This window comes from Pteronotus mesoamericanus, unplaced genomic scaffold (assembly GCF_021234165.1).
Source record: "Pteronotus mesoamericanus isolate MK-2021 breed Mesoamerican mustached bat unplaced genomic scaffold, CSHL_Meso_final contig_33, whole genome shotgun sequence".
NCBI classification, from domain to species: Eukaryota; Metazoa; Chordata; class Mammalia; order Chiroptera; family Mormoopidae; genus Pteronotus; species Pteronotus mesoamericanus.
The window spans coordinates 5,064,345-5,090,480 of record NW_026555135.1 but is presented as its reverse complement, the minus strand read 5'-3'; the positions used below and the strand labels follow the sequence as shown (position 1 = coordinate 5,090,480).

At 39.5% G+C, this 26,136-nt stretch overlaps 1 protein-coding gene across 1 annotated transcript in view; it reads right to left on the bottom strand.

Annotated features, from left to right (window-relative positions):
- Nucleotides 1–3,495: 3,495 nt before the first annotated feature.
- AAMDC (adipogenesis associated Mth938 domain containing) overlaps nucleotides 3,496–26,136 on the bottom strand; it is a 32,309-nt gene continuing 9,668 nt past the window's right edge. Inside the window, exons 2-4 of the mRNA XM_054576316.1 lie at nucleotides 25,061–25,210; nucleotides 6,135–6,230; nucleotides 3,496–3,670 (exon numbers count right to left, since the gene is read on the bottom strand). Of these exons, the coding sequence (XP_054432291.1) occupies nucleotides 3,530–3,670; nucleotides 6,135–6,230; nucleotides 25,061–25,192 (369 nt within the window). The 5' untranslated portion in view covers nucleotides 25,193–25,210 and the 3' untranslated portion in view covers nucleotides 3,496–3,529. The remainder of the gene's footprint in view (nucleotides 3,671–6,134; nucleotides 6,231–25,060; nucleotides 25,211–26,136) is intronic.

Genomic DNA, 26,136 nt, shown 5'->3' with positions numbered 1-26,136 from the left:
ACAAATACACCCCCCCCCCAAAAGGAGGCAGGGGGAGAAAAAGAGGCTTACAGAAAGATTATGATAGAGACTGAAGAATCTAAGAATATGTTTTCTGTCAGAATGTAGTCGGTATTCAGCCCCACTCAGTTATTCATAAGTGTGGGCCTGGTGGTATTTGATCCAGAAATCAGTATTTTCATGTAAAAACTCAATTTTAAAAAAAGTTACTAAAGCAAATGTTAAAATTACTCCACGACAAACCAAACATACCTCCAAGTAGATCTGTGCCAGTTTGAAAGTTCTGTATCCTCGTTGTATATTTACATGTTTGTTTCTTCCAACTAATGTGAGCACCTGAACAGTAAGGATGTTTGTGTTGCATCCCCAGCACAGCTCCTGGCACATGACAGGCAAGGAAAGAATGAATGAGTATAAGAATCCAGAGCAAACTTAGTGCCATGGCATACATGCAAAAGCCAGCCATGAGATTCAAGTTTCTGAAAGGATTTTATATTTGACTTTAACATGATTGACTTCAGCAAACAGAATTATGGGGAAGAAAGATACACACCTAGCACTTGGCAGGTTTCTTGTCTTAGGAACCACTCAAGCAGAAAGAAATTAGGTGTGGGCAGTGAAGGCTGTGCAACCTACAAATCGAACCAGTGGGTTTAATAATTAAAACCTGGACTAAGTACAGTGTCAAGTGGAAAAAGAGCTTCACTCCAGGTTCTACACATTTCCAGCATTGACTATATAGAGCAGAGTGGGGAGGAAGGACTATTTATTAGCAGGTTTATATAAGGTGTAATAACCCCACTTCCAGATATTTCCATCTCTTAAGAAGAAATTGTACTGTTCTCTTTAACATGGGGACAACTCACTTAGGAACACTGATTACACCCACACCCAATTCAACACCCACACCCAATTCAACACCCACTGGAGCTGTCTCACCTTACATTTGACCAAAGAATAGGAAGAAAATTTGATTGCATCAATAGAAAAGCAGTTTGAATTTTATTAAATATCCTAGCTATATACTCGTATGTGCCTGGCTTTATGAGCTGAGGCAACGGAGATCTATAAAACTCTTGTCATCTGACATGCCTGGTTGCCAAAAAGGGACTGAGCAGGACCTCCCCAGACCTCTAGGCTGGGTAGCAGGTGAGTGAGGATCTCACTCCCATGGTCCTCCTCAGGTGTATGGTGGGAAAAGATTAAGACATAGCATTGGGTCTTGGTGTTTCACCTGACCCAGGTAATGTGCACTCCAACAGAGGACTTTTATGGAGATGGTGTCTTAAACTAAAAAGGTAACTTTAATGATGGAATTTCAGGTAAGAACACATTTGGTTAGATGGAGGAAAACTAATTAACCAGGGGAAGCAGAGGATGCAGAAGGTTTAGGGAAATAAAAACCCCAAATACCAAGGTAGGCAGTAACAACTTCTTTATTGGACCATTAGGGACATTTAAATGAAATAACATAGAGATCCAGCTGTATGTCTCGAAATTCAATAAGTACCATTTCCTTGTACCCTTCTTTGTGGATGTGGGTTCCCTGTGACCCTTTGCTGTGTATTTCCTCCTAATTCTATTTAATTCCAAAGATAAAGGATGTAAAGAAGGAAATGAGTGTCAAACCTTAGAGCTGGGGGTTTTATATATATTGCCTCATTAAATGCTGGGAAATAGCCCTATAAAGACTAGACTGCTTAACTACACAAAGTTGACTTACTGTAGTCATTTTGCAATATATACCAATATCAAATCATTGTGATATACACCTGAAACTAATATTATATGTCAATTATACCTCAATAAAGTTATTTAAAAAATACACAATATTGGATCCTAACCAAGCCTGCCACTTGCTGGGTGAGCTTGGAAAAATCCATTTGCTTTCCATTATGATGGTCTTAGCTCACCTTTTGCCAAACCACATCTTAAGTTGCTGCTCTGTCTATGGATTGGCTCCCCTTAGGTGAATGCCCAACTGGACCAATCAAGTAAAGGGATCATGGAAAGCTAAAATCAGCTTTTCTGGGGCTGCTCTTTCAACAAGGGCAATTTTTTTTGGTTATGTCTGTAACAAATACCATTCCTGGTAAGTGTCTAATTGAAGTGTTGCCAAATATTTGGTGAGTAAATGAACATCTTCTTAAGACTCAGGTTGTATTATGTCTTTAGTGATGTCATCCCTAATTTTCCTCCATCCTGGTAGGATAAGTTAGTCCATCCTTTGTACAATTTCTGGACCTTTTAACTCTTATAATGTTGACTCACTGTATCTTTGTTGTTCGTGTGTCTTTTCCACCTAACTCCTGAGGATAGGAACTATAATGAACTTATTAATTTCTATACCCCCAGGGCCCAGCTATAACTGATCATAAGAAAATTAGTAATAGACTCAGTAAATGGGCATAAAAGAAAATTGCTGAATAAATGAGAGTAGATAGTTCCTTTAGGCTCCATAAAAGTGAAACTTAACTGGCTTTACACAGCAGCCTCACTACTAGATAATGACAACAGTGGCTTCAATTTATTGAGTCCTTACCACATGCCAGGCAATGTGCTAAGACTTTCTATGAATTATCCCATTTAATACTTAAAATAACTCCAGGTCCTAATATTAGCCCCGTCTGACAGATGAGAACAGTGAAATTCTAAGGATTAAATAAGTGCCCAACCACCGAGTGGCAGGCACAAAGCCACAGTTCAAAGTCAAGTCTATTTGACACCAAATCCCATGCTCATTATTCTTTAAAGAGGTGGTGGGGGGGGGATGAAAAATAAGGTGATGCTCCTAACTTATTCTACTTCAGTCAGTCCATTCTAAGGCTTCACAAAGGCCACCTGGCAGTTGTAGAACAAAGACTGTCCATGCCAGTAGGGACTATTAAAGGGCATCTGGTCCAGCCCCATCATTTAATAGTGAGGGAACCAGAGGCCCAGAGAGGACTGTCTGGAGAGGCTCAGGTTTAGTTAGTAGAACATCTGCCTGAAACCTAGTATCAGGGATAGCTCCTTTTACTGTTACTGAAGTGCTCTCTGAATTAACTCGAGATTCAAAATTCTGCTCGTCATTTGCACAGAGACTTTCCCTGGCCACATATCTGAACTAGCCCAATCATTCCTTGTCTTCTTATTCTGCTTTATTTTTCATCATAGCAGAGTATACTTACATTATGTATTTATTCATTTACTTGTTTATTTTCCCCACTAGAATACAAATCTCATTTTAATGCACTAAAGTTTTTCTTTGTCCTTCAAAGAAAAAAAATTTTTTTTTTTTCTCATACTGGCCTAACACCACTTTATTAAACTTGATAAACATCCATTTCCTCTCCTGGTTTTCAGCATTCCCCCTCTGCCTCCAAGGACAGGGACCTTGCCTTAGTCCATCCATGCATCCCAAAGCCTGCCTAGCTCAGGACCTGGCATGAGCAGGTCTTCAAAAATGCTTGGGGAGGCTGGTGTGGAGAGTGGCAAGAGTGATAGTCACAGGCATTTTTGCTTAGTAATTTATTTTCTTAAGGCTCCATCAGCAGGTGGAATGGAAGACCCCTCCCACCCTGACACCTTGGGCAACCAAGGCGTTATACTCCTTCACGGCCTGCTCTGTCTGGAGGACCCGCACGTCGATGCCTTGTTTCTCGAGGTACTCCAGTGTTGATGGGGGCACCTGGGAAGAAAGGAAAAGACAAGTAAGTGGTGTGGGGGGCCCCCCAGGGTTTCCTTTCTGTCTTGAGACAAGTATACTCTACAGAATTAAACAGAGACAACCATCACTCCTCAATCACCCGGAATGTCATGGGTCCAAAATTTGGCAGTGAGCCCCAAGGAGTGAAAAAGGCTTCTTAAGAAGTTGACAGAAGTATCATGATATGTATGCATAAAGCTCAGATGAAATGGAAATGGAAAGAGAATGGATTTTTGACTTAGCCTTGGATTTAAGTCCTTGTTGACAGTGTGACCTTGGGTAAGTGAATTAAATTCCCTAAGCCTTTGTTTTCATGTTTGGAAATAAAACTAATAATACGTAGCTCACAGGGTTGGTATGAGAACAAATTTAGCTAAGGTATCTAAAATGTCTAGCAAGGTGCAGACCCCAAACCATGTAAATGTTAAATGTTTGACTCTGTCCAACATGAGACTTAATTCTAACTTTGCCATGTTCCAATCAAGATACGTTAAGCCAGCTATATTAAGTCTCTCAACCCTAATTTCCTCCCCTGTAAAATGAGGATAATAATACATCACAGAATTGCTGTGAGGATGAAATTAATTAATGTATATATACTACAACTCAAATGTCTTCTCAGAAAGGCCACTTTTGACCACCCTGTTTAGAGAAGCCCCTAATAAGTCACCACTTTCTTCATAGAATTTATTATGATCTGAAATTGTCTACTTTTTAAAATTATCCATGAAGGTTGTGAATGTTGTTTGTCTTGTCCTGAGTGCCTAGAAGAGTATCTAACCTAAAGAAGATGCTACATAAATATTTGTAAATGAATTTATATGAGATCTGTCCAGAAGATATCCAGCCATGTAATATGAAAAATAGAGACATTTATTGATGAAGATACAAGATACAAGAAACATTGTACATAGGACAATGATGCCTCAGTCTCTTTCAAAGTAGGCACCTTGGGACCTCACACAGTTCTCCCAATTGCCATCAGCTGCCCCATCATATTTTCCTAAATCTCACAAATGGTCTGAAATCTCTTCCCTTTCAAAGTGATCTTAGTTTTGGGAAAAGTCAGAAGTCACAGGGCACCAAATCTGGGCTGTAGCAGGGCTGAATCACCTGGATGATTTGATGTTTCCCCAAAAACCTCAGCACAAGACATGATGCATGAGTGGGTGTGTTGTGATGAAGCTGCCAATCACCAGTTGCCCATAGCTATAGCCTTCTGAATTATCTGAGTAGTTCTGCAGAGGAATGTTCAAGCTTAATGCAAAATTTGATGGTCTGTTTACTCAGTCACTTTGAAAGTGACAGCCACAGAGTACACGTGCTCACTCAATGGCATCTACCACCCCCACTGACTAGTGCAATGAAGTTGTCATTGTTCACACATGCGCATTCCAGTCCACTCTCCTTGGCTGCCAGGTTACATCAACGTTGTACAAATCATTCTTGTTATATTAGCAATGGTTGGACTTGTTCCGGACAGATCTCGTATAAAAGTGTCTCAATAGCTATTATGAGATACTCTCAACTCTGGCTAGTCCTGAATATTATTTTAAATACATTTTAATTAGACTTTGCCTCTTCAGAAAAGCACTGAAATATTTTTTAAATGCCCAATATTACTTTTCTAAATGTTTGAACAATTTTATAATAAGAGTAGCTTTATAGATATGAATTATTTTAATGGGAAAAAAACTAGGTTAAACTAAAAAGTATAAATAAAGGACACCTTCATCAGTAGGGAGCTGGATTTTAGAACATCTATATAAAGGATGAGGTAGCTTTCTATACACTTAGGTGAAAAGCTGTCTATAGTGTAATAATGTAAATGAATAAAAAGCTACAGAACAATATGTAGAGTGTGACCCTACTTATGTAAAAATGGTTGTAAGTGTATGCATGTATATCTGTATGTGTCAGTGTGTATATATTTGCAGATGTATAGAAGATTGGTGCAGTATACACAAATGTGGAGACTGAGGAGGGGAAATCTTTCACCTTTTTTCCTCCTATATTTCTGCATTGACTCTTTTCTGTAAGCAAAATTAAAATAAATATTTTTTTCCATAATAGGGGAAAAATATAACTTGAATGCATCCAAGAAAAGAAAAGTATTATAAAATCTACTAAAAAAATATAAAGTACTATAAAAATCTAAAGAACCAAATGTTGATAGTTGTAAAGCTTGGGAAATCCCAAGATCGAGGACTTTCTGAGAAACACTTGAAATGATACAGGTCCAGGTTTAGGTAGAGACTGGAGAGTCCAGCCCTGGTAAGGAGAGCAGTATGCAGCCATTATTTTATGCTGGGCCATCCATTGGCTCACCAGCAAAATGAGGGTGCATGATATAAAGAGATGAGCTCCCAACAAGGACATATCTCTAAGGTAAAGGTCCAAGGGATCAGCAACTGTCCTCAGGATGCTTATGTTCATCAATACCTACCTTCAAGGCCTCACTCATCCCTCGGCCAATCACAAGGGTCTGCACACCCTTCTTGACAACTTCCTCCACATCTGCAGGCTGCACACCAGGAGAATGCTGGGTGTGGAAAGAAAAAGTATACCAGCTACCTGCTCTTTTAATCTTTCTTTGCAATTGGCATTCTTGTGGGATTCATTCATTCACCTGTTCATTCACTGAAGAAATGCTTATTGGCACAGAGGTTTATTCTGTGCCAAGCTTTGTTCTGGGCCCTGGGAATAACATGATACGGTGCTGCCCTTCAAGAGCTCTAAGTCTAGTGAAAAATATACAACAAAAGACTAAAAAGAAAAAGTTCTACAAGTGCTGCTGCAAGGAAGTAAGTTCATGATGTTGTAAAACATAATGAAAGAGCACTGAATTCAGTCCTGGGGTGTGTGGAGGAGACCACGACATGACCACTGTACCATAACCTGGACCCAGGCCAGAATGAAGGCTGCTTTCTGCAAACACCCCTTAGAGACTGTCCGATCGCAGCTGATATTCATCCTGACATAAATCAGCACCCCTCTCTTACCTCCTGCTCTGTGCTGGCTCCCAGAACAGGTCGTTATCCTCACCTGGTCAAGCACGTCATTTCCTGTACCAGGTAGCATTTGTGCACTATGACCCGTGACTATCTTCCCGGCCTCCAACCCCCGCCCCACCCCCCAACCATACCCTATATAATTCTCTGGCCCTGCCAAGTGGTGCATGGATCCATTTCATCTTGCAGCTGCCCATGACATGCCCTGTATGTAAGTTTCCTTTAATAAACTCTATTAATTACCAGACTGGAGTGGCCAGCCTCTTCCTTCAGTCTCTGCGCCCTCTGCTTACGGAGGTTAATTTTCAGTCTCAGGGCTTTGCCCTGGGTCCGCGTGTACTAATGGGGGGGTTGGGGCAGGTGGTCAGGGAAGGCCTCCTAGAGGAGGTGAATTTAAGCTGATACCTAAAGGACAAACAGGAATTAGCCAAGTTAAAAGAAATCGGGAAACAAGGCCCTCCAAGTTCAGGGAATAGCATGTACAATGGCTCAGAGGAAAGAAAAACCTAGTGAACTATATAGGTAGTTGAGTAAGACAGGAGTATAATTGACAGGTGAGGGAGGAGGAAGAGATGAGGTAGGAGAAGAAAGCGCTTGGACATCATGCCAAAATTTGGACCATGGGAAGATTTCATAAGACTCCCACACTATTTCCTTTTTCTAAGACCCTTTCCCATGTAGCTCCAGGAAAAATTCTGTTGATGCTTTAAAACCTACCTATCACTAGGTAAAGTCTTCCCAGATTCTCCCAGGGATATTTAAGGTAAGGTGTTCAATGAAGATTAATCCAACATTAAAAGATGGTGGCTTCTCAACTGCTTCCACTTCTGCAAAGGGGATACAGGAGTTAATTGTTTGGGAAATACCAACCCAGCTACTGGGCTTTACCTATTATATCTCCGCACCAGGATGACACTCTCAGCACTGAAACTTGGAAAGAAAAAGCCTTTCTTCCCTGACCTGTCTATCTCCTCTTTTATTCAGTCAACAAGCACTTACTGAGCACTCTACACTAGGCCTTATACCACACACACAGAAACACTGAGATGGACTAAAATAGCCCTTGGAGGAGTTTTTGTCAGGTAAGGTTAGTGAACATAGGGAAATAGCTTCCAAACAGTTAAAAAAGGAAGAGAGAAAATAGAGTGGAGGGTCTCAGAAACCAGAGTGAGCAAATATCAGTGGGGAATCATAGTGGACGACCTGCTGTTTTAACTGGGTCTTGAAGTAAGAGTAGAAGTGTTCCCTGAGGCAGTGGTTGTGGAAGGAGTGCATTCTGACACCGCAGACAAGGTAGAGGGAAGAGCTGCTGCAACGGCTCCTGTGACCTCACTGGGGAATTCTCTTCGGGACATTCAACGAAAATCCTCAACAAAACATTAGCAAATCCAAGGTTGATTCAACATGAAAATATCAATGCAGTTCCCCACAGTAAAGAAGAAAAAGCATGTAATCATCTCAATTGATGCAGAGCAAGCATTTAATAAAGTTCACCATGTATTTAAGAATTTAAAAAAACTCTGAGCAAACTGAACTAGAAGGGAAACTTCTTTAGATGGACACCTAAAAAACCGCTACAGCTAAATATCAAATATAATGCTGGAATATTGAACATTTTCCCTCCAGGACTGGACATAATGGTGTCAGCTAGGCATTTATTTCCTTCTTATCTCTTGGACCCACCCCTTCCTCCCCATCTCCACTGCTGCTGCCCCTGTTTAAGCTGCTATCACTTCTTGTAATGACTGGTGCAGTGACTTTCCAACTGGTTTCCATAAAATCACTTCAGCCCTTTCCAATGATCTGTTCTTCAGTTGCAGGCAGAGGGATCTTTTAAAAACACAAATCCATGTATGTCACGCCTCTGCTTAATAGCACTCGACGGCTTCTCATTGCCCTTAGAACAAATGCCAAACTCTTTAACATAGCCTGGCAGTGTCCAGCTGCCTCTCCAGTCTCATTGCATTTTTTCATGTTTTGTACTCTGCTCATAAGGCCTTCTATCAGCTCTTAAACCATAGCATGTTCTCTCTCACCACTGTGAAGAGAGATGAAAAGAAAATTTACAGACTGGGAGAAAATATTGGCATATCACATATCTGATTTGTACCTAGAATATATGAAGAACTCACAAAACAACAATAAGAAAGCAGTACAATTTTTAAAAATGAATAAAATATTTGAAAAGAAAGGCATTTTTACCAAAGAAGATAATGGATGGTTATGAAGAACATGATAGAACACTCTGTAAGTCCCCATGGAAACGTATACTAAAACTATACAATGAAATACCAGAGGCTGGTGAGAATACAAACGAACTGGATCTTCCATACATAGCCAGTGGAAATGTAAAATGTAGACCTACTTCTGGAAGAGTTTGGTATTTTCTCACAAAGTTGAACATTGTGACTCAGAAATCATACTCGTGGGTATGTATCTTAGAGAAATGAAAACTCACATTCACACAAAAAACTGTACATGAATGTTCATAGCAGCTTTATTTGAAACAGTCCCCAACAAAAAACAACTCAAATGTTCCACAGCTGGCAAGTGAATAAATATATCACATTATAATCCAAACAATGGGATACTCCTCGGCAATAAAAAAGGACACATTTTTGATACACAGGACATGAATGAGTCTGAGATTTTATGCTAAATTGAAAAAACTATACCATCCCATAGAAACTAATGTTCTCCAAATAGTGAAAATAAAGCTATATTATTCCATTAATATGACAAGTAAATGTGACATTTGTATTAGGTCATTTGGCATAATACTAAGATCTGTATATTAGGTAACAGTATTGTATCAGTGTATTTCCTGATTTTGATCATTGTATTGTAATTGTGTAAGACAATGTCCTTGTTTAGGGGAAATACACACAGGTATTTAGGAATATAGGGTATAATATCTACAACAGTTAAGAAATATATATTGGCCCTGGCTGGTGTGGCTCAGTGGATTGAGTGCCGGCCTGTGAACCAAAGGATCGCTGGTTCGATTCCTAGTCAGGGCACATGCCTGGGTTGCGGACCAGGTCCCAAGTAGGGGAAGCACAAGAGGCAAGCACACATTGATGTTTCCCTCCCTCTCCTTCTCCCTCTCTCTAAAAATAAATAAATAAAAAATATTTTATATATATATATATATATATCAATGGAAGGGATGATAAGATATGATAAAGTGTTAACATTTGGATCTGGGTAAAATGAGAATTCTTTGTATTATTCGTGTAACTTTTCTGTAAGTCTGAAGTTTTTCAAAATATACAGGAAATTTAAAGGTAAATAGATAAAATAAAAAATAAAGCAGGAATAGAGCACATACAACTGCATACTTCCTGATTTATTTAGGCAAGGAAACAAATCTTAACAGAAGGCAGGTGGCTACACAAAGCAGGAGCAGATGCAGCACATCTTTGCTGGCTTTCTCCGTGTCTCTTGGTTCCCTGTGGGGTGCACAACTGCTGCTGACATTCTTCACTTAGTCAGAGACTGCCCCAGAGCTGATAACAAAGCCAGTCTCTCTCACGAGTGCTCTTTTATATTCAGACTCACCTCATCAGCATTTTCCTAAGGAAATTACACTAAGACTGTATGGGCTTATGTTTTAGGGAATGTCAAAGAGTGTTCTGAGTTAGAACAACTGTGTGTCAAAGAGTGAACCAAGCTGATGAGCAGAAAGAGTACATCCTCATCTTGAGCGGCTGCGGAGCTGGTGCCCAGGTGTCTCTGAACAGTATCTCTGCCTCCAGCTTTCCCAGTTCTCCACAGATCAGAGGAGATTAGGAGAGATGGGATTCTTGTTCTATAAAGTTATTTAGGTTCATACATTTTAAAAAGGCACAACAAAAAAGGGGGATTTTTTTCACTTGATTACAATAATTGGTCCTTAAAGAACATAAAGGATTGAATTAGATGCCCTTTTTCCACAGCTCTGTGATCAATCCTAGAATCACCCTTTGCTGAACAGTGATGATATGAAGAACCTAAAATTTTTTTCTGGAGTTATGATCAAGGTAAACTATTAATAGAATTACAAATGAGGGTTGGAGAGCTTCGCCTTCCTTAAGTAAATGCATTTACCTCAATTATTGAATGATTCCTTCATTTAGCAAAGAACGGCACCTACTTTGAGAAGCACCATGATGCCCAAACTCTAAGAGCTCACTTTCAAGTATAAGGAAACAAGGCCACAGCTGGGGGCGGGGCGGGGGCGGGGCGTAGGAGGTGGTGCAGGGGACGGGCGGGGCGGGAGGGGGAAGGGGAAGGAGCGAAAGGTGGTGAGACAGTTCCAACCCTAATCGTCTGGAGATTCAGAAACTGGAGACAGCAGTAGCCCATCAGATTTGCCGATCAATGGATCTCAAGTGACGAATTTGGCTGCTGTGTGCTATACTGCAGGCCCAGGGTGTCACAAGCAGAGCAACGAATGCTAACTGCCACAGGCTGTGGATCCAGGCGTTGGCGGGTGATCACTCACAGCCTTGTGCAGACGCCTGGTACAGAGGCGTGAGCAACCTGCCACCAGCGCCTCCTCTGCTTCTTCCAGTCCCCCGGGGCAAACCACCACGGCTCTCTTCCCTTACTGTCTGACTCTGTTCCTCTTTTTCAAGAGGCTTTACATCATAGGACATTGGTTTTAAAAGTTTATTGTGTTTTCTTGAGGAAAAGCCATTAATTGCGGGGAAAACATCCAGCTAATAACCATTATGCCACCCAAACAATAGGATAGCATCCTATATGAATGAGTTGTACATTTCCCCCATTTTATATCAAATTTGAAAAGAAAACGTTCCTAAATTACTCTTTCAAGGAAACATTTCCTTCTGCCCAAATAAAGTGAGCATAAGTGGCTAGTAGCAATGCTGCTTTCTGGTTGTGTTGCTAATAAAAACAGATTCTGTGAGTGAAGGTTAAAGGACCTCTGGAATATGTCCCTTGCGGACACTGCCCAGCTCACATTCTCTTTATCAATGGCAGGAATTAACAGCCTCTTAAATGATCTTCCTGCCTCTACCTGTGCAGAAATCTGGTTTATGGCCACAAACTACTCTGGCAATCAATCTGGTGAAGCTTACAGCTTCCTTCTCAGAATGAAATTTTTCAAACTTAAAAGCAAATGTAAGGATTACAAAGGAAAAAGATTTTATACAATAAAAGTACCAAATTATTAAAAACAGATTTGTAGGGGAGGGGTGAGTGGATGTGAAAGAGGGTATAGGAGGGATAAATGGTGATGGAAAACAGACCAGATGTGTGGTCTAGTAATGCGCTTCCTTATTAGTTTAGAAGAGTGGAAATCTTTTCCAAAAGTCCATTAGCAGACTGATCCTCACATCTCATAGTGGCAGACTGCTAGTTCTTTCAAAATCCATTCTGTCCCTTTTTCCGGCTGCCCAGATGGACCCCATTTTCTCTTCTCCCCTGCAGCTAGGTGTGGGGCATGTTACTAGGCTATCACCAATAAAAATTCAACGGAACATGAGCAGAAGAAATGATGCTGCACCTAGATTTGAGCCTTGTAACATTGGGCATGACCTTTTCTCCTCTTTTTTCTTTCATTAAGTTAGAATTGTCTCATGGCTGGAACACATTTTCCCCATTCAAATGCTCCAGAAGACGGTGGAAAAACATAGAGGAAATAAATCTGGTGCTGTTGGATTAAGCTAGGAGGTATTATTATGAACTCATTACACACACAGGCACACCCATTTTCTGGCTCTGTAAACTGAGGGCTTAAAAGTAGTGACTTCTCAGTAGTAATGAGCCCACCTAATGCCCAGTTTCTAGATACTATTTCCCACTAAAAGGAACCAGGCTCCTTGAATAAATGGCTGAACTCAGGAAAAATAAATCTCGCTGACAGAAAACAACGCAGTGGTTAAAAAAAAAAATTATTGGAACATGTCACAAAGACACTGGCTAAATTTGGGACAATTTAAACCTCAATAAATGAAAACATTTTCTTATTCTCTTTGGGCTGCTATAACAAAATGCCACAAACTGGGTAGCTTATAAAACAACAGAAGTTCATTTTTCACAATTCTAGAAGCTGAAAGTCCAAGGTCAAGGTTGCCAGCAGGCTGAGTTTGGTGAGGGCCTGCTTTCTGGTTCATAGCTGGCACCTTCTAAATGTGCCCTCACAGGATGGAAGAGATCTTTGAGAGTCTGTTTTCTCATGTGCTCATCTCATTCAAGAGGGCTCCACCCTCAGGGCTTAAGCATCCCTCCCAAAAGCCCCACCTCCCAATACCATCATCTTTGGGTATTAGGATTTCAACATAGAAGTTTTGGGTGAGGACACAATATTCAGATATAGCACATATTAAATTAAAAAAAGAAAACATGAGCTCATTGTGAAAATGAAAATGGTGATAGTGTCAGACGGAAAGCTCTCCTTCACAGAAGAATCCAGCTAATAAAGGTAGAAGACATGATAGAATTATTTTAAAAAATTACCATTTTGCAACCACTAATGTAATAAAAAATTCAGGCAAGGATCAACAGTTAATGCTAAAACCACTGGATGAAAGAGTGCTGGGGATCAAGATAGTCACAAAATCTCAAATTATTATTCTACAGATTCCTTATTGACTACAAATAAGAAAGTGTACCTTTACAATGGAGAGATCTGATGAATGCCATCTTAACCATGTGATCAAATTTAACTTCATCAGGTATGGAGCAAAATGACTTTGTGTGCCTTCAGATATAGTGCACTGGAGACATAATCACCTGTCTTGTCAATGACAAGAACATTCTTGCCAAAAATGATTAACTTGAATCTAATCATGACAGAAAAACTTAGATAAATCTAAACTGTGAACAAAATAACTGGCTCAGACCCTTCAAAACTGTGTCATAAAAGAGAAAAAAAACCAGGGCCCTGGCAAGGCGGCTTGGTTGGTTAGAGCCTCATCCTGGTTTGCCAAGGTTGCGGGTTTGATCTCTAGTCAGGGCTCCAACAAGAAGCAACCAATGGTGCATAAATAAGTGAAACAATGACTCAAGACTTCTATCTCCTCCCACGTCCTCTCTCTCTCTAAAATTAATAAATAAAATTTTTTAAAAATGAGAAAAATGGAGAGAACTGGTTTTAGATTAAGAGATTAAAGAAACATGATAAAATTCATGTTTCTTGATTATATCTTAGATTGGAAAGGTAAGCCAGCTATAAAAAATATTATTTTACTGAAACCATTGAATTAGTAAATATTATTTAATATCATTTCAATGTCGAGTTTCTTACAATGTTATTTAATGTTGTATCAATGTTGAGTGTAATATTGTGAGTATGTATAGTAGAATGTCTTTATTTTAGTAGATACATGCTAAAGTACTTAGGGTTCAAGTGTCATGATGTCTGCAACTTTAAATTATTCAACAAAAAATAATTATTGAGAAAGTGCCACAGAGAGACAAATATGCAAATGTGGCAGAATGTTAATAACTGGTGAATCTAGGTTGATGGTATACAAGTGTCTCTATTTTTTCCCAACTTGTTAAATATGTTTGAAATTTTTCAAAATTAAAGAAAAAGAGTGAGAAGGTCAACACAGAAGAGTTCAAGTTAGGCTGTCCACATCAACCAGGTTTAGAAGGTGAATAAAAACAGAAACAAAAGCAAACAAACACAAAAGCAGAAAGGAAAAGCTCATCTATCTTTCCTTAGGTAGCCCTGCCCTGAGCACAAGATCCTCTAGTATGGTCAACTGTACAATTCTTTGAGAATTGTGTTCTATTTTATACATATTGCCTGTATTATGTGTAAAAATTAAACCACAAAACCAACAAGTTATCAAGGATATTTTTGGAACTTTGAGGAAATTTGAAGATAGACTGTATATTAGATAATGTTATTGTATCAGTGATAATTCCTTATTTGTGATAATGGCATTGTAGCTATGTAGGAGAATGGCAGGTCCTTAGGAGAGAATTGCTGAAGTATGTTATCTGCCATTTACTCTCAAATGATTGGAGGAAAAGTGTGTGAATGTGTGAGTGTGAGTGTGTGTGTGTGTGTGCGCACGTATGTGTGTTTAGAGAGAACAAATATGATAAAAAGTGAACAACTTGAGGACTTAGATAAAGGGAAGATGGGTATTTACTGTACTATTCATACAGCTGTGTTGTAGGTTTAACATTTTTCAAAATTAAAAATTAGGATAAAGTTACCACATGTCCTTTAGTTCTCTTTGGGTGGCTGCTAATTATTTACACTTGTCTTGTATCTTCTATCTTGACCCCTTGCAACCTAACAAAAGGATATGTGAGTGATTTATGCCTGTTTCCACATAGAAGACTCTTCTCCAATAAGACAGTTACGTCTTTAGGATAGAAATGAGTGAAGACAGCATGAAATAGTAGAAAAGAATGGGCTTTAGAGTAAGACTCAGGTTCAAAACTTGGTTCCAAAAAAATATTATTTGTGTGACCCTGGAAAAGCTATATTTAAGCAGTTATGTAGTAGTTGTTTAATGATGGGTAGAGATTTGGGAGGTGGTAGCAATTATTATTTCAAGGACAGTGGTTGAAGATAATACATTTTCTTGATATTTCCATTTTGTAATCACTATAATACCTGCCCCTCCTCCCTTTAAACTAATGAAAAAGAGAATCACAACATTAACCTACCTCAGAGGGAATGTCATAAAAGATTTCTGAAAATTTGTTTAATGACATTTATAATGAAAAATTCAATGCAGCAAAAATGTATTGAACTCCTCCTTTACAGGCTCTGGGCTAAATGCATAGCTCTTGCCTTAGGAAGTTCACCACTTAGTGAGGAAACACAGATGAAAACACACACATTATAATACAGGTGATCTGTGCTAAGTGCTATAATAGAGGCAGCAAGTATTACAGAAATACTGAGAAGGAAGTAAGCAGCTTATTCTTACAAGGATTATGAGAAAGTGCTTCACAGAAGAGATAATACAAAAGCTAGGAACTGAAGGATATAGAAGATCCCAATAGGTACAAAGGGGAGCATGTCATCCCAAGTAAGGGTGATGGTGTTAGCAAAGGCATAAAAGGTACAGAATGAAAGATCATAGTAGGTTTGGGAGGTAATGAGTGTTTGGTACGGAATATCTAGGTCTTCAGATGTATGTTATGAAATATAGGAGATGAGAATGAAAGGGTAATTTGGAACTGTATCATAACAAAAGGCCTTGGACACTATCCTATTTAATTTTGAAGTCTATGAAAAGATCTTGAGGTTTTCTAAGCAGAACAGAGACATTATCAACTTTAACCTTTAGAAATTATAACAGAAGATCAACATGAAAAAGGTAAACTAAGAGGCAGGAAGACCAGGCAGGTAGGAAATCAGTGCCATAGTCCAGGTGACAGATTTGGGCCAGCAGGAGGGAGTAAATCTGAAAAACTTTGCTGAGGTGGAATCAACAAATGTACTTTGTTAGATGTGATGTGGGCAAAAATGGAGAAATAAAAATTGTCTCTGCTGTTTCTCTTGTAATCGACTGCGTGGATAGTGACACCATTAATGGAGACAGGGAACACAAGAGACTACCTGGATATCTGTGCGGGGAGGGGGTAGGGAAAAGGGAATGTAGTCAGTTTGGGATATGTTGAGTTTAAGTTGCCCATGGAACAACTCATAGGTAGATGTCCAACATGCAATTGACGATTTTGATAGTTTGGGTGACTGTTCAGCAAATATTAACTCCTCTTGCTCTCTTACTGTGGGCAGAATATACTTCTCTGCCCTATTGATGTTGGTGTACCTAAGGCAAGCAAAGCCTTGAAATGTACCTGTTCAGTGAGGCTTATGCTTGTGAGCCTGAGACATCACCATGAGAAGAACAGATACTGGCTAACTCAGTGTCCAAGGAGGATTAGAGACATAGAGAACAGAGGCCACCCAGCCAACTTGGCAACTGCAGCCTGAATTAGAGCTGCTCCAGCTGGATCTACAAGTATGATAATAAATGCTTATTAGTGTAAATCACTAGGACTGCTAAAATTTCCACTGATAGAGTGTTGGAAAAACTACTTTTGCTAAAAAAACAAAAACAACCTCCCACCCCCCCCAAAAAACCTAATACAACTATACAGTTATAGCATAAAACATAATGAGAGATAATATCTCCATCAGTTGATGGCATAAACAAATGCGGTAGTCCCAAGTAATGAGAATTCCTCTAAACACTCTCAGGCACTTATTTCCCTCAAGAACTGAATTTTAAGCAGCACTGATGTACAAATCAGAGTGTTTCATGTCTAAGGCTCTTTTTTGGCTGACGGATCCTGCCTCAGGTTTACCTGTACAAACAGCACAGGAGAACACCAGTCCCTTTGCAAACTGCAGCCTAGGGGTCACACCGGTCCTCCTTTTCTCGCATTGGCAGATAGAGACCTCTTCTCTGGAGGCTTTGTGGGGTGCTGGGCACTTTTGGGAGCCTGAGCTGCAACCACAGCTTCATCTCGGTTTGTCCGTTGGCCTTGGACTTTGGCTAGCAGAGCCTGAGACCCTTGATGATGGCGGAACAAGCACATTTCCCAAGGTTAGGGCGAGCAATGCAAGGTAATTTGGCTGAGCTTGTGGCTGCTGCTCTTTGGGATCTTGGGCTTGACCTTCTTGGGTTTTATGAGGGCCTCCCCACATGTGCTCATGGCCTTAGCTCTGTTGGCTTGCATCTTTATAGGCCCTTCTTGCTGTGCTTCTTGGCAAAGTGCAGGTTCCTTAGGAACTTAAGGTCTCGCCCCTTGAGAGATTTGTATCTTGATGACGTTTCTGTATGATTTTTGGGACTGGTTGTGAATGGTGTGGTTCGTGGACTTGACATGTGTGCACTGAAGCCCATGCTCATCTAAGACTCCTTAAAGAAGCAATTCAGTCCTTTTTATAGTAACCAAAGAAGCACTGTGTTCATTTCTATAGTAATATTGGTAGAAACTAACAGTTTTGAGCATTGTATGTGCTAGGCATTAATCTAGGGAACTGAAGAAGAGAAAAAAATCAATCAAGTATCTACTATGTCACAGGCGCTGTGGTAGATACTTTCAAAGATGAATACATTTAGTATTCAAAGCAACTCCATGAAGAACATCATTTATCCAATGCCCCCCCAAGAGATTCTGATTCAGTAGGTGGGGAAAGTGAGGAAGATACAGAACATGAATTTTAAACAAGCACTTGAGGTGATTCTGATGTAAGAGATCCATGAATCACACCATGAAATATTAACTGAGAGAAAGGAAAGAATAAATTTGCATGAGCAAGGCAAGTTACATACATAAAAAAAAGTTGTGAGGAAGAAATTTCTGGTCAAGGTGGTGGCACAGGTAAACACGGCTGTCCTCCTCACACAGCCACATCAAAATGACAGCTAAATTATAGAACCACCATCACTCAGAACTGTCAGAAATTGAGTTGAAAGGAAGTCTGACAACTACAGAATTTAAAAAAAAACACACATCTATCCAAACTGGTAGGAGAGGTGGAGTCACAGAATGGGCTGGTCTCACATCCACATGTGGTGGATGAAAATTTGGGAGGAATATCTTTGGACCGAAGAGTCCGAGTCCCACACTAGGCCCCATAGCCCAGGGTTCCAGTGCCAGTAAGATAAGACCCCATAATTTCTGGCTGCAAAAACCAGTAGAGGTTGTTGGTAGAAGAAACTTCTGGAGTTCCGAGCAGTTCTCTGTAAAGAAGCCACACACAGACTTACTCAGACCCAGTCCCTCTGAGCTCCAGCACTGGGATAGCAGCTTGAAAGGCACCAGTGACATACAGGGAGGAACTGAAGAGTCTGGCAGCAAGGCGCGAGCTGGGGGACAGCTCTCTCCCAAACAGAAAGGTGGGCAGAGGCCATTGTCCCTTTTCTGAACCCTCCTCCCACAGAGCCACAGAGCCAGCAAGGGTTGCCATATCTGAGACTCCATCAACCTGGCTAACACTGTTTGGCCCAGTCTGGAGATTCACTGAGAATCCATAACACTCAACTTACAGGCCCACTGAAACTGTTAAACATGACTTTTCCAAAGGAATGGCTGGTCTTGGCTCATGCTTCACAACTTCCTAAATTCTATCAAAAAACCCACAGCCAGCCTCAGTAAGCCTTCAGCCCCATATCTCTTGTTAGTGGCCAGAGGCCCAACAGTAGTAGCAGCCAGCCTAGATTCACAGCTTGGCTCACTGGGAATCTCCAAGCCCAGCACAAGTAGCACCATCTCAGATTTCTATATAGCTCATCCAGGGTGGCACTGGGCAGAACACAGGTGCAGGCTGACCTTGGCCTGCAATGCCTGGAAAACCCCAGAGGCTTGACACCCAGTGGACACCTACAGATCATGTGGGAGCACCATCACACTGTCCCTGCACAGCTGATCCTCCATGGAGGGCAGAGGTTAGTGGTCAGTGATCACAGCCAGTCCTTCCAGCTGACTGGCCTGGATAAATCCCTTCACTGACAAGCCAACAGCAATCAAGGCTCAACCACAAGAAGAGGTATACTTGCCCACATCAAGGGCACACCTCAAGTACCCAGCTTAGGTGATAGGAGAGGCTGTGCCACTGGACCCTACAGGACACCTACTACATTAGATCACACTATCAAGGAAGGGAGTCCTAGCACCTCTACTTAATACACAGAAACAAACACAGGGAGGCTGTCAAAATGAGGAGACAAAGAAACATGTCTCAAATGAAAAACAGATCAAAACTCCAGAAAAAGAACTAAACAAAATGGAGATAAGAAATCTATCAGCCCTGGCTGGTTGCCTGGCTGGTGTGACTTAGTGGACTGAGTGCTGGCCTGCAAACCAAAGGGTCGCTGGTTCAACTCCCAGTCAGGGCACATGCCTGAGTTGCGGGCCAGGTCCCCAGTAGGGGGCATGTGAGAGGCAATCATATAGTTCTCTCCCTTTCTCCCTCCTTTCCCCTCTCTAAAAATAAATAAATAAAATCTTTAAAAAAAGAAATCTATAAGATGTAGAATTCAAAACACTGGTTATAAGGAGGCTCAAGGAACTTAGTGAGGGCCTCAACAGCATATAAAAGATCCAGTCAGAAAAGAAGAATACACTAATTGAAGTAAAGAACAATCTACAGGGAAATAAAGGTAGAGTGGATAAAGCCAAGAATAAAATCAATGATTTGGGAATAAAGAAGCAAAAAAAAAAACAAAAAAAACAAAACAAAACCCAACCAATCCATCAAGAAGAAAAAAGAATAAAAAGAAATGAGGATAATGTAAGCAGCCTCTGCGACAACTCAAGAGTTCCAAAATTCGCATCATAGGGTACCAGAAAGAGAAAGGAAAGAAATTGAAAATCTATTTGAAAAACTAGTAAAAGAAAACTTCCCTAATTTGGTGAAGAACATAGACATGCAAGTCCAGGAAGCACAGAGAATCCCAAACAAGATGAATACAAAGAGGCCCACTCCAAGACACATCAGAATTAAAATGCCAAAGGTTAAAGATAAAGAGAGAACCTTAAAAGCCGCAAGAGAAAAGGAGTTATTTACCTACAGGGGAGTTCCCATAAGGCTGTCAGCTGTTTTCTCTAAAGAAACTTTGCAGGCCAGAAGGGATTGGCAAGAAATACTCAAAGTCACGAAATGCAGGAACCTACAGCCAAGATTGCTCTACCTAGCAAAACTATCATTTAGAATGGAAGAGCAAATAAAGAGCTTTCTAGACAAGAAAAAGCTGAAGGAGTTCATCAGGAGGAATGGGTGAAGAGGTGAGGAGATTAAAAAGTACAAATAGGTACTTTTAGCCATGGGGATGTAAAGTACAGTATAGGAAATGGAGTAGCCAAAGAACTTATACACATAAGCCATGGACATGAACCATAGTGTGCAGATTGCCTGAGGGAGTAGGAGGTGCTGGGTGGAGGTGGGAAAAGGAGAAGAATCAGGACTATTGTAATAGCGTAATAAATAAAATAATTAAATACCCCCCATAAAAGTGTCATACGTTTTTAAAATTGAATCTTTCCAACCCACGTATTACTTTTACATCAACTCATAACAAACAGACATTATCATTTTCCTTTTATAAATGATTAAACTGAGGCAAAGAGAAGCTAAATAAGTTGTTTAAGGTTATCCAGCTGAAGCGTGGCAGTTACCAGTCCTATGAATCTAAAAATCTACTAAATAGCTCTATGTAGATGCTTTCATATAACCTCAAGCTCAACATATTTTAAGTGAACTAATCATTTCCCCTACCCAGCCTTTGCTCCACACATATACACTTCTGTCTGTGTTCTGACCACCCAGTCTCAGTGGATGGCACCGCCATGTACCCTTTCATCTGTGCTTGAATTCCCTCCCACCTGCTAAATCTAGTGAGTCACCTTATCCTATCAATTTCACCTTCTTAATAGTTTTCAAATTTGTTGTCTCATTTCCATCTATACTACTACTAATTTAACAATAACAACTTCATTTATTGAGTGTCTGTACCACATCTATCTAGTACAGTACATTAATCCCTAGATCAACTCTATGAGGTGGATATTATTATCTCTATTTTATAGACAAGAACTCTGAGGCTTACTAGCTTTGATCCTATGTCCTTTTGCCCCTATGCAGATGAGCTCTAGGTCAATACTTAAGCTTTTCTCTCATCTTTCCCAGTTCTTATCTCTCCCAGTTCTAGAATACCTGCCTTGTGTATCTTACTGAAAAATGAAACTTAACAAAATAAAAACTAAACTTATGGCAATTCTTTCCAATTTTCCTAGTATCATCCATGGTACCTGAACAATTTTTTAAGTTTTTATCTTAAAGTTTTTAAGAGGAATCAAAATGTAGTAGAAAGGAATGGGAAAAAAAGTTGGAATCTACCCTGAGTTTACTTTTTGATATTACATTTTTCTAGCTCTGTGTCTGCCCAAATGATATAGTTCTCTGTGCTTAAATAAAAAATAAGGTTAATGGTAAAATTAATAATACAGTCTTATATGGGAAAATGCAATATATAGTGTTAAATCCATTTTTAGGAAAAAAATTACTCCAATGTGGCACATCATAAGTTGGTACTTCAATATATCTTAAACGCATAGTCTGGATAATCTTTGTCAGATACACCAATCTCTTATGTGAGTATCTAAAGTGGCTCAATGTCTTGTCCCCTGAATAAAATGTAAACTCAGCTATGCAGATACTCTGTTAACCATACTCTTGCAATAATCCAATAGGGTCAATATATGAAAAACCCAATGGGGTCATTTGGTTCACAAGTATTGTGGCTTCTTATTCTTTAGCCTTACCTCATTCTGCTCCTTCTGTATCTCAATGCCATAACTTTTCTTTTACCAATCTATTGTATTCCCTTGCTTAAGATCCAGGTTGTTAGCTGACAAGCAACTAGAAAGGAGTCTAGATCAAAAAGCAAGTATATGCAGTTCAAAACCAAAGCATGAACAAAGAGTGTGTTTTGGGACTCTGATTATATAGGTATTTCTGTTTACTATGCAGACCATTGTGATAGATTATAAATCTGAAAAGTTTCCTTAAACAAAATGCCTACAAATGCTGGATAAAAATAAACATACCATGAAATGCATAGCTGAGCTTGCAAAAAAGAAGAAATTCCCAGAGGCCAAAAGTGAAGAGAGACTTTAAAGTCAGAATAGTGAAGTGATATTGAAGTAATACTGGGGCATTTGCCATTCTCATAGTCTTTTGAGACACTCTAACTAGGACATAAAGCTTGAGCAAGGTGGAACATTGGAACAGTTGACACTTCTTTGAATTACGAAAAGTACCCTTCCATTTGAAAAAAATTTATTGATTTTATAGAGGAAGGTTGGGGGAGAAAGAGAGAAAGAAAGAGAGAAACACGAATTTGTTGTTCCACTTATTTGTGCATTCATTGGTTGATTCTTATATGTGCCCTGACTGGGGATTGGACCCGCAACCTTGGCGTATCGGGATGATGCTCTAACCAACTGAACTACCCTGCTAGGGCACAAAGTACTCTTCTTAAATCCATCTTCAGTGAAAGGATTGACCAAAAAATCAAACCGCTGGAAAAAGGAAAAGACAAAGAAATCTGTCTGCCTCAGCCGGGGCTCTGGTTGGGGGGGTGGGAAATGTCTCCTGAGAATTTAAAATCACAAACCTGTCTGCACAACAGTTTGGGGTTCAAAGGTACACTCTCAGTCTGGCCTTAAAATTAACTTATAGTCCCAAATTGAGAGTAATGTACAATGTCAAGAACAGGCAAATGTAAAACTTTGCCAGGACAAATATTAAGAAGAACAAAGTCATACCACTGAGAATTCCCACTGATAGAATGCTGGAAAAACTATTGTCAACTTAAAACACCAATAAAAATTAGAGTTAATAAATGAGGACCTGTAGAGGCAAACAAAAACTGAAAGAGTTTATCAAAAGATTCTCACTAAAGGAACTTTAAAAAGGATATTAATTAAAAAAAAAGAAAGAAATTGATCCCAAAAGATCAATTGATCCTGAAAGACTAACAAAAATGTCAATTTCAAATAGAAATACAGTAAGTCCCTCAATACTGTTTCATTCAATGTCATTTTGTTACAATGTTGATGAGATACTATAGGAACTTGACTCTTGTTTATATCAATTAGTTATAGTAAAGTTGATTTCATTACACATTGTTTCACTTAAAGTCACAGAAGCTATGGACACTGTTAAGTGAGGATGCTTACTGTAGAATGCATAACTTCCTCCAAAAAGGAGAAATAAAAGTGTATTTTTTACTTCAAAACCTCAAAATAAACAAACAAAAAACCAGCAAAGTGGACAATAAATGTTACCATTAATATAAAAATTTGAACATGAAGAACAATAGAGATATGAGAGAGATAGAATGGTCAGAAAAAATGTTTGAAGAAATAGTGGCTGGAAACTTTCCAAATTTAATGACAAAACAACAATATTCACCTCCATGAAGCTCCATATATTCCAAGTAGGATAAACGCAAAGAGAGCTATACTTAGACATAGCACAGTCAAATGTCCCAAGCTAAAGACAATTTTGAAAGCTGCAAGAAAGAAGCAATTTGTCAAGTCCAAAGGACCTTTACAAGAGCGATGGTTGACTACTAATTAGTAAGGAAAATGAGGACAAAGACAGTGGGCTGACACATTCAACATGCTGAAGTAAAAGGCGGTCTATCAATGATTCTAAATCCAGCAAAACTTTCCTTACAAAACTGAAGGATGAACTTCCATCATTACAACATGAAGAGCTCCACAACCTGCTCTTAAGTGACAATTATGAAAAGAAACAACAAAAATCAACCAACTACCACCAACAAACATTACCACCAACAACAAAAAACAGAAAGAAAAAAAAGAAAATCATTCAAAGCCTTTGGAAATGCTCCTTAAAAAACTAGCAAATGAGGAAACATTTATTAAAGAATATCTATAAATATTTCATAGGAAAGATGAGAAATTGTGTTATTTAAAGAAAGACTGCTGCCTGCCTCTGCACCCCCAGATCAATGAGGTGGAGACTCCACTCCAGACTGCTACAACCAAGAATATAGGGCTAATTTTCCTCCCATCTCCCAGCTGGAAGAGTTTCTTCCTTGGAGGAACAGGACTTCATTGTATCACATCCTACACCTAGATATCTGTTGTGGGGTTAAGTCCTGAGTGAGTGTGCTTGAAAGATGGGGGCTCCCTTATTTGACCCAACCTCTTCTTATGAAGCAGAGATACTCTGCCTTGGGCATTGCACACTGAAAATATCAGAGGCAGTGCAATATAAGGGAAATGCAAGTACAAACCACAAAGAGATAATATTTCACACCCCATAACGGGTATAATACAAACAAAACAAACAAGTGTAAGTATTGGTGTGGAGAGATTTAGAAAAAATAAAAACATCTTACAGTTCTAAAATCTAAAATGTAAAATGGTGCAGCTGCTTTGGAAACCAATCTGGCAATACCTCAAAAAGTTAAACATAGAGCTACCATATGACCAAGCATTTCCAATCCTAGGTATATACCTAAGAGAACTGAATAATTCTGTTTATATGGAATGTCTAGAATAAACACATCTACAGTAACAGTAGATAAGTAGTTGCCAGGACTTGTGAAAGAGGAAGAATAGGCAGTGACTACTCATGGTTATGGGGTTTCTTTTAGGGTGATAGGATAGTCTGAAATTAGTAATGGTCACTATTGCACAAGTTTATGACAATAGAAAGTCCACAGACTGCATACTTGAATTTTAGCGAAAGGAGATGGAGGGAGGGAGGGAGGAAGAGAGGGAAAAAGGGAAAGAGAGAGAGATACTTTTCACTTGGTCATTATAGCTTAGGAGGTTGGAAATCACTTAGTCAGGCTTATGCAGCATCCACCGAACACTAATAGCTTACCTCAGTTCCAGTTTCTCTCCAATCCCAAGCCCGACTTCCCCCTGGCCACACTTTGCAGTCCTTATAGGTTTTAGTAGAGCCTTGTACTTTCATTTGCCCCCATGAAAGGGAAGCAATTTCAGGGGAAGACATAAGGAACTTAACAGAAATCTGTAATTTAAAAAATATATACCAAATCAGTTATAAAATAAAGTTGAAATTGCTCTAAAATACAGGAGGTATACTATATAAAAATGTACTTTATAATATAATACTATAGGCTGTTGTTCTCTAATGTGAGCACCACCTCTACCTTGCAGAGCTCTAGCTGAAGGAGAAAGGGGGAAAATATATAGGTCTCTATACCAGTAATTTTCAACTGGTACGCCACAAGAATTTTTTAAAAATTTTTAAATTTATTCACTTTTTAGATTTTATTTATTTTTAGACAGAGATGAAGGGAAAGAGAAAGGGGGAGAGAAATACCAATGCGTGGTTGCCGCTTGCACACCCCCTACTGGGAACCTGGTCTGCAACGGGACCTGGTCTGCAACACCGGCATGTGTCTTGACTGGGAATCGAACCAGTGATCTTTTGGTTCGCAGGCCAACACTCAATCCACCGCATCACCCTAGCCAGAGCTGCCACAAGAATTTTTAAAACAGGTGATACTTCACTAGTTAGTTAGGAGCAAAACAAAACAAACAAGTGTAAGTATTGGTGTGGAGAGATTTAGAAAAAATAAAAACATCTTACAGTTCTATAATCTAATCTGTCTGATCTCTTTTCTATTTGTCTGTCAAACAAAAAATTGACCACAGCCAACACAATAGCCATCCAGTGTGAATGAATCAAAATTGTTTTATTTTTCAGTCAGATGAGAAAAAAAATTTTTTTGGTGTGCTGCTGAATTTTAGTAATTAGTTTATGTGTGCCATGAGATGAAAAAGGTTGAAAGTCACTGCTCTACAAAGCAGAGTGCTCACAGATTAACAGGTGGTAAAGCACAGAGGAAGCAACTGGCGACCAAAGCCACTCACTAGAGTCGGCCCTCTACTGGAGCGGTGAAGAAACCTCACTGTTAGTCTCAAGGCTGG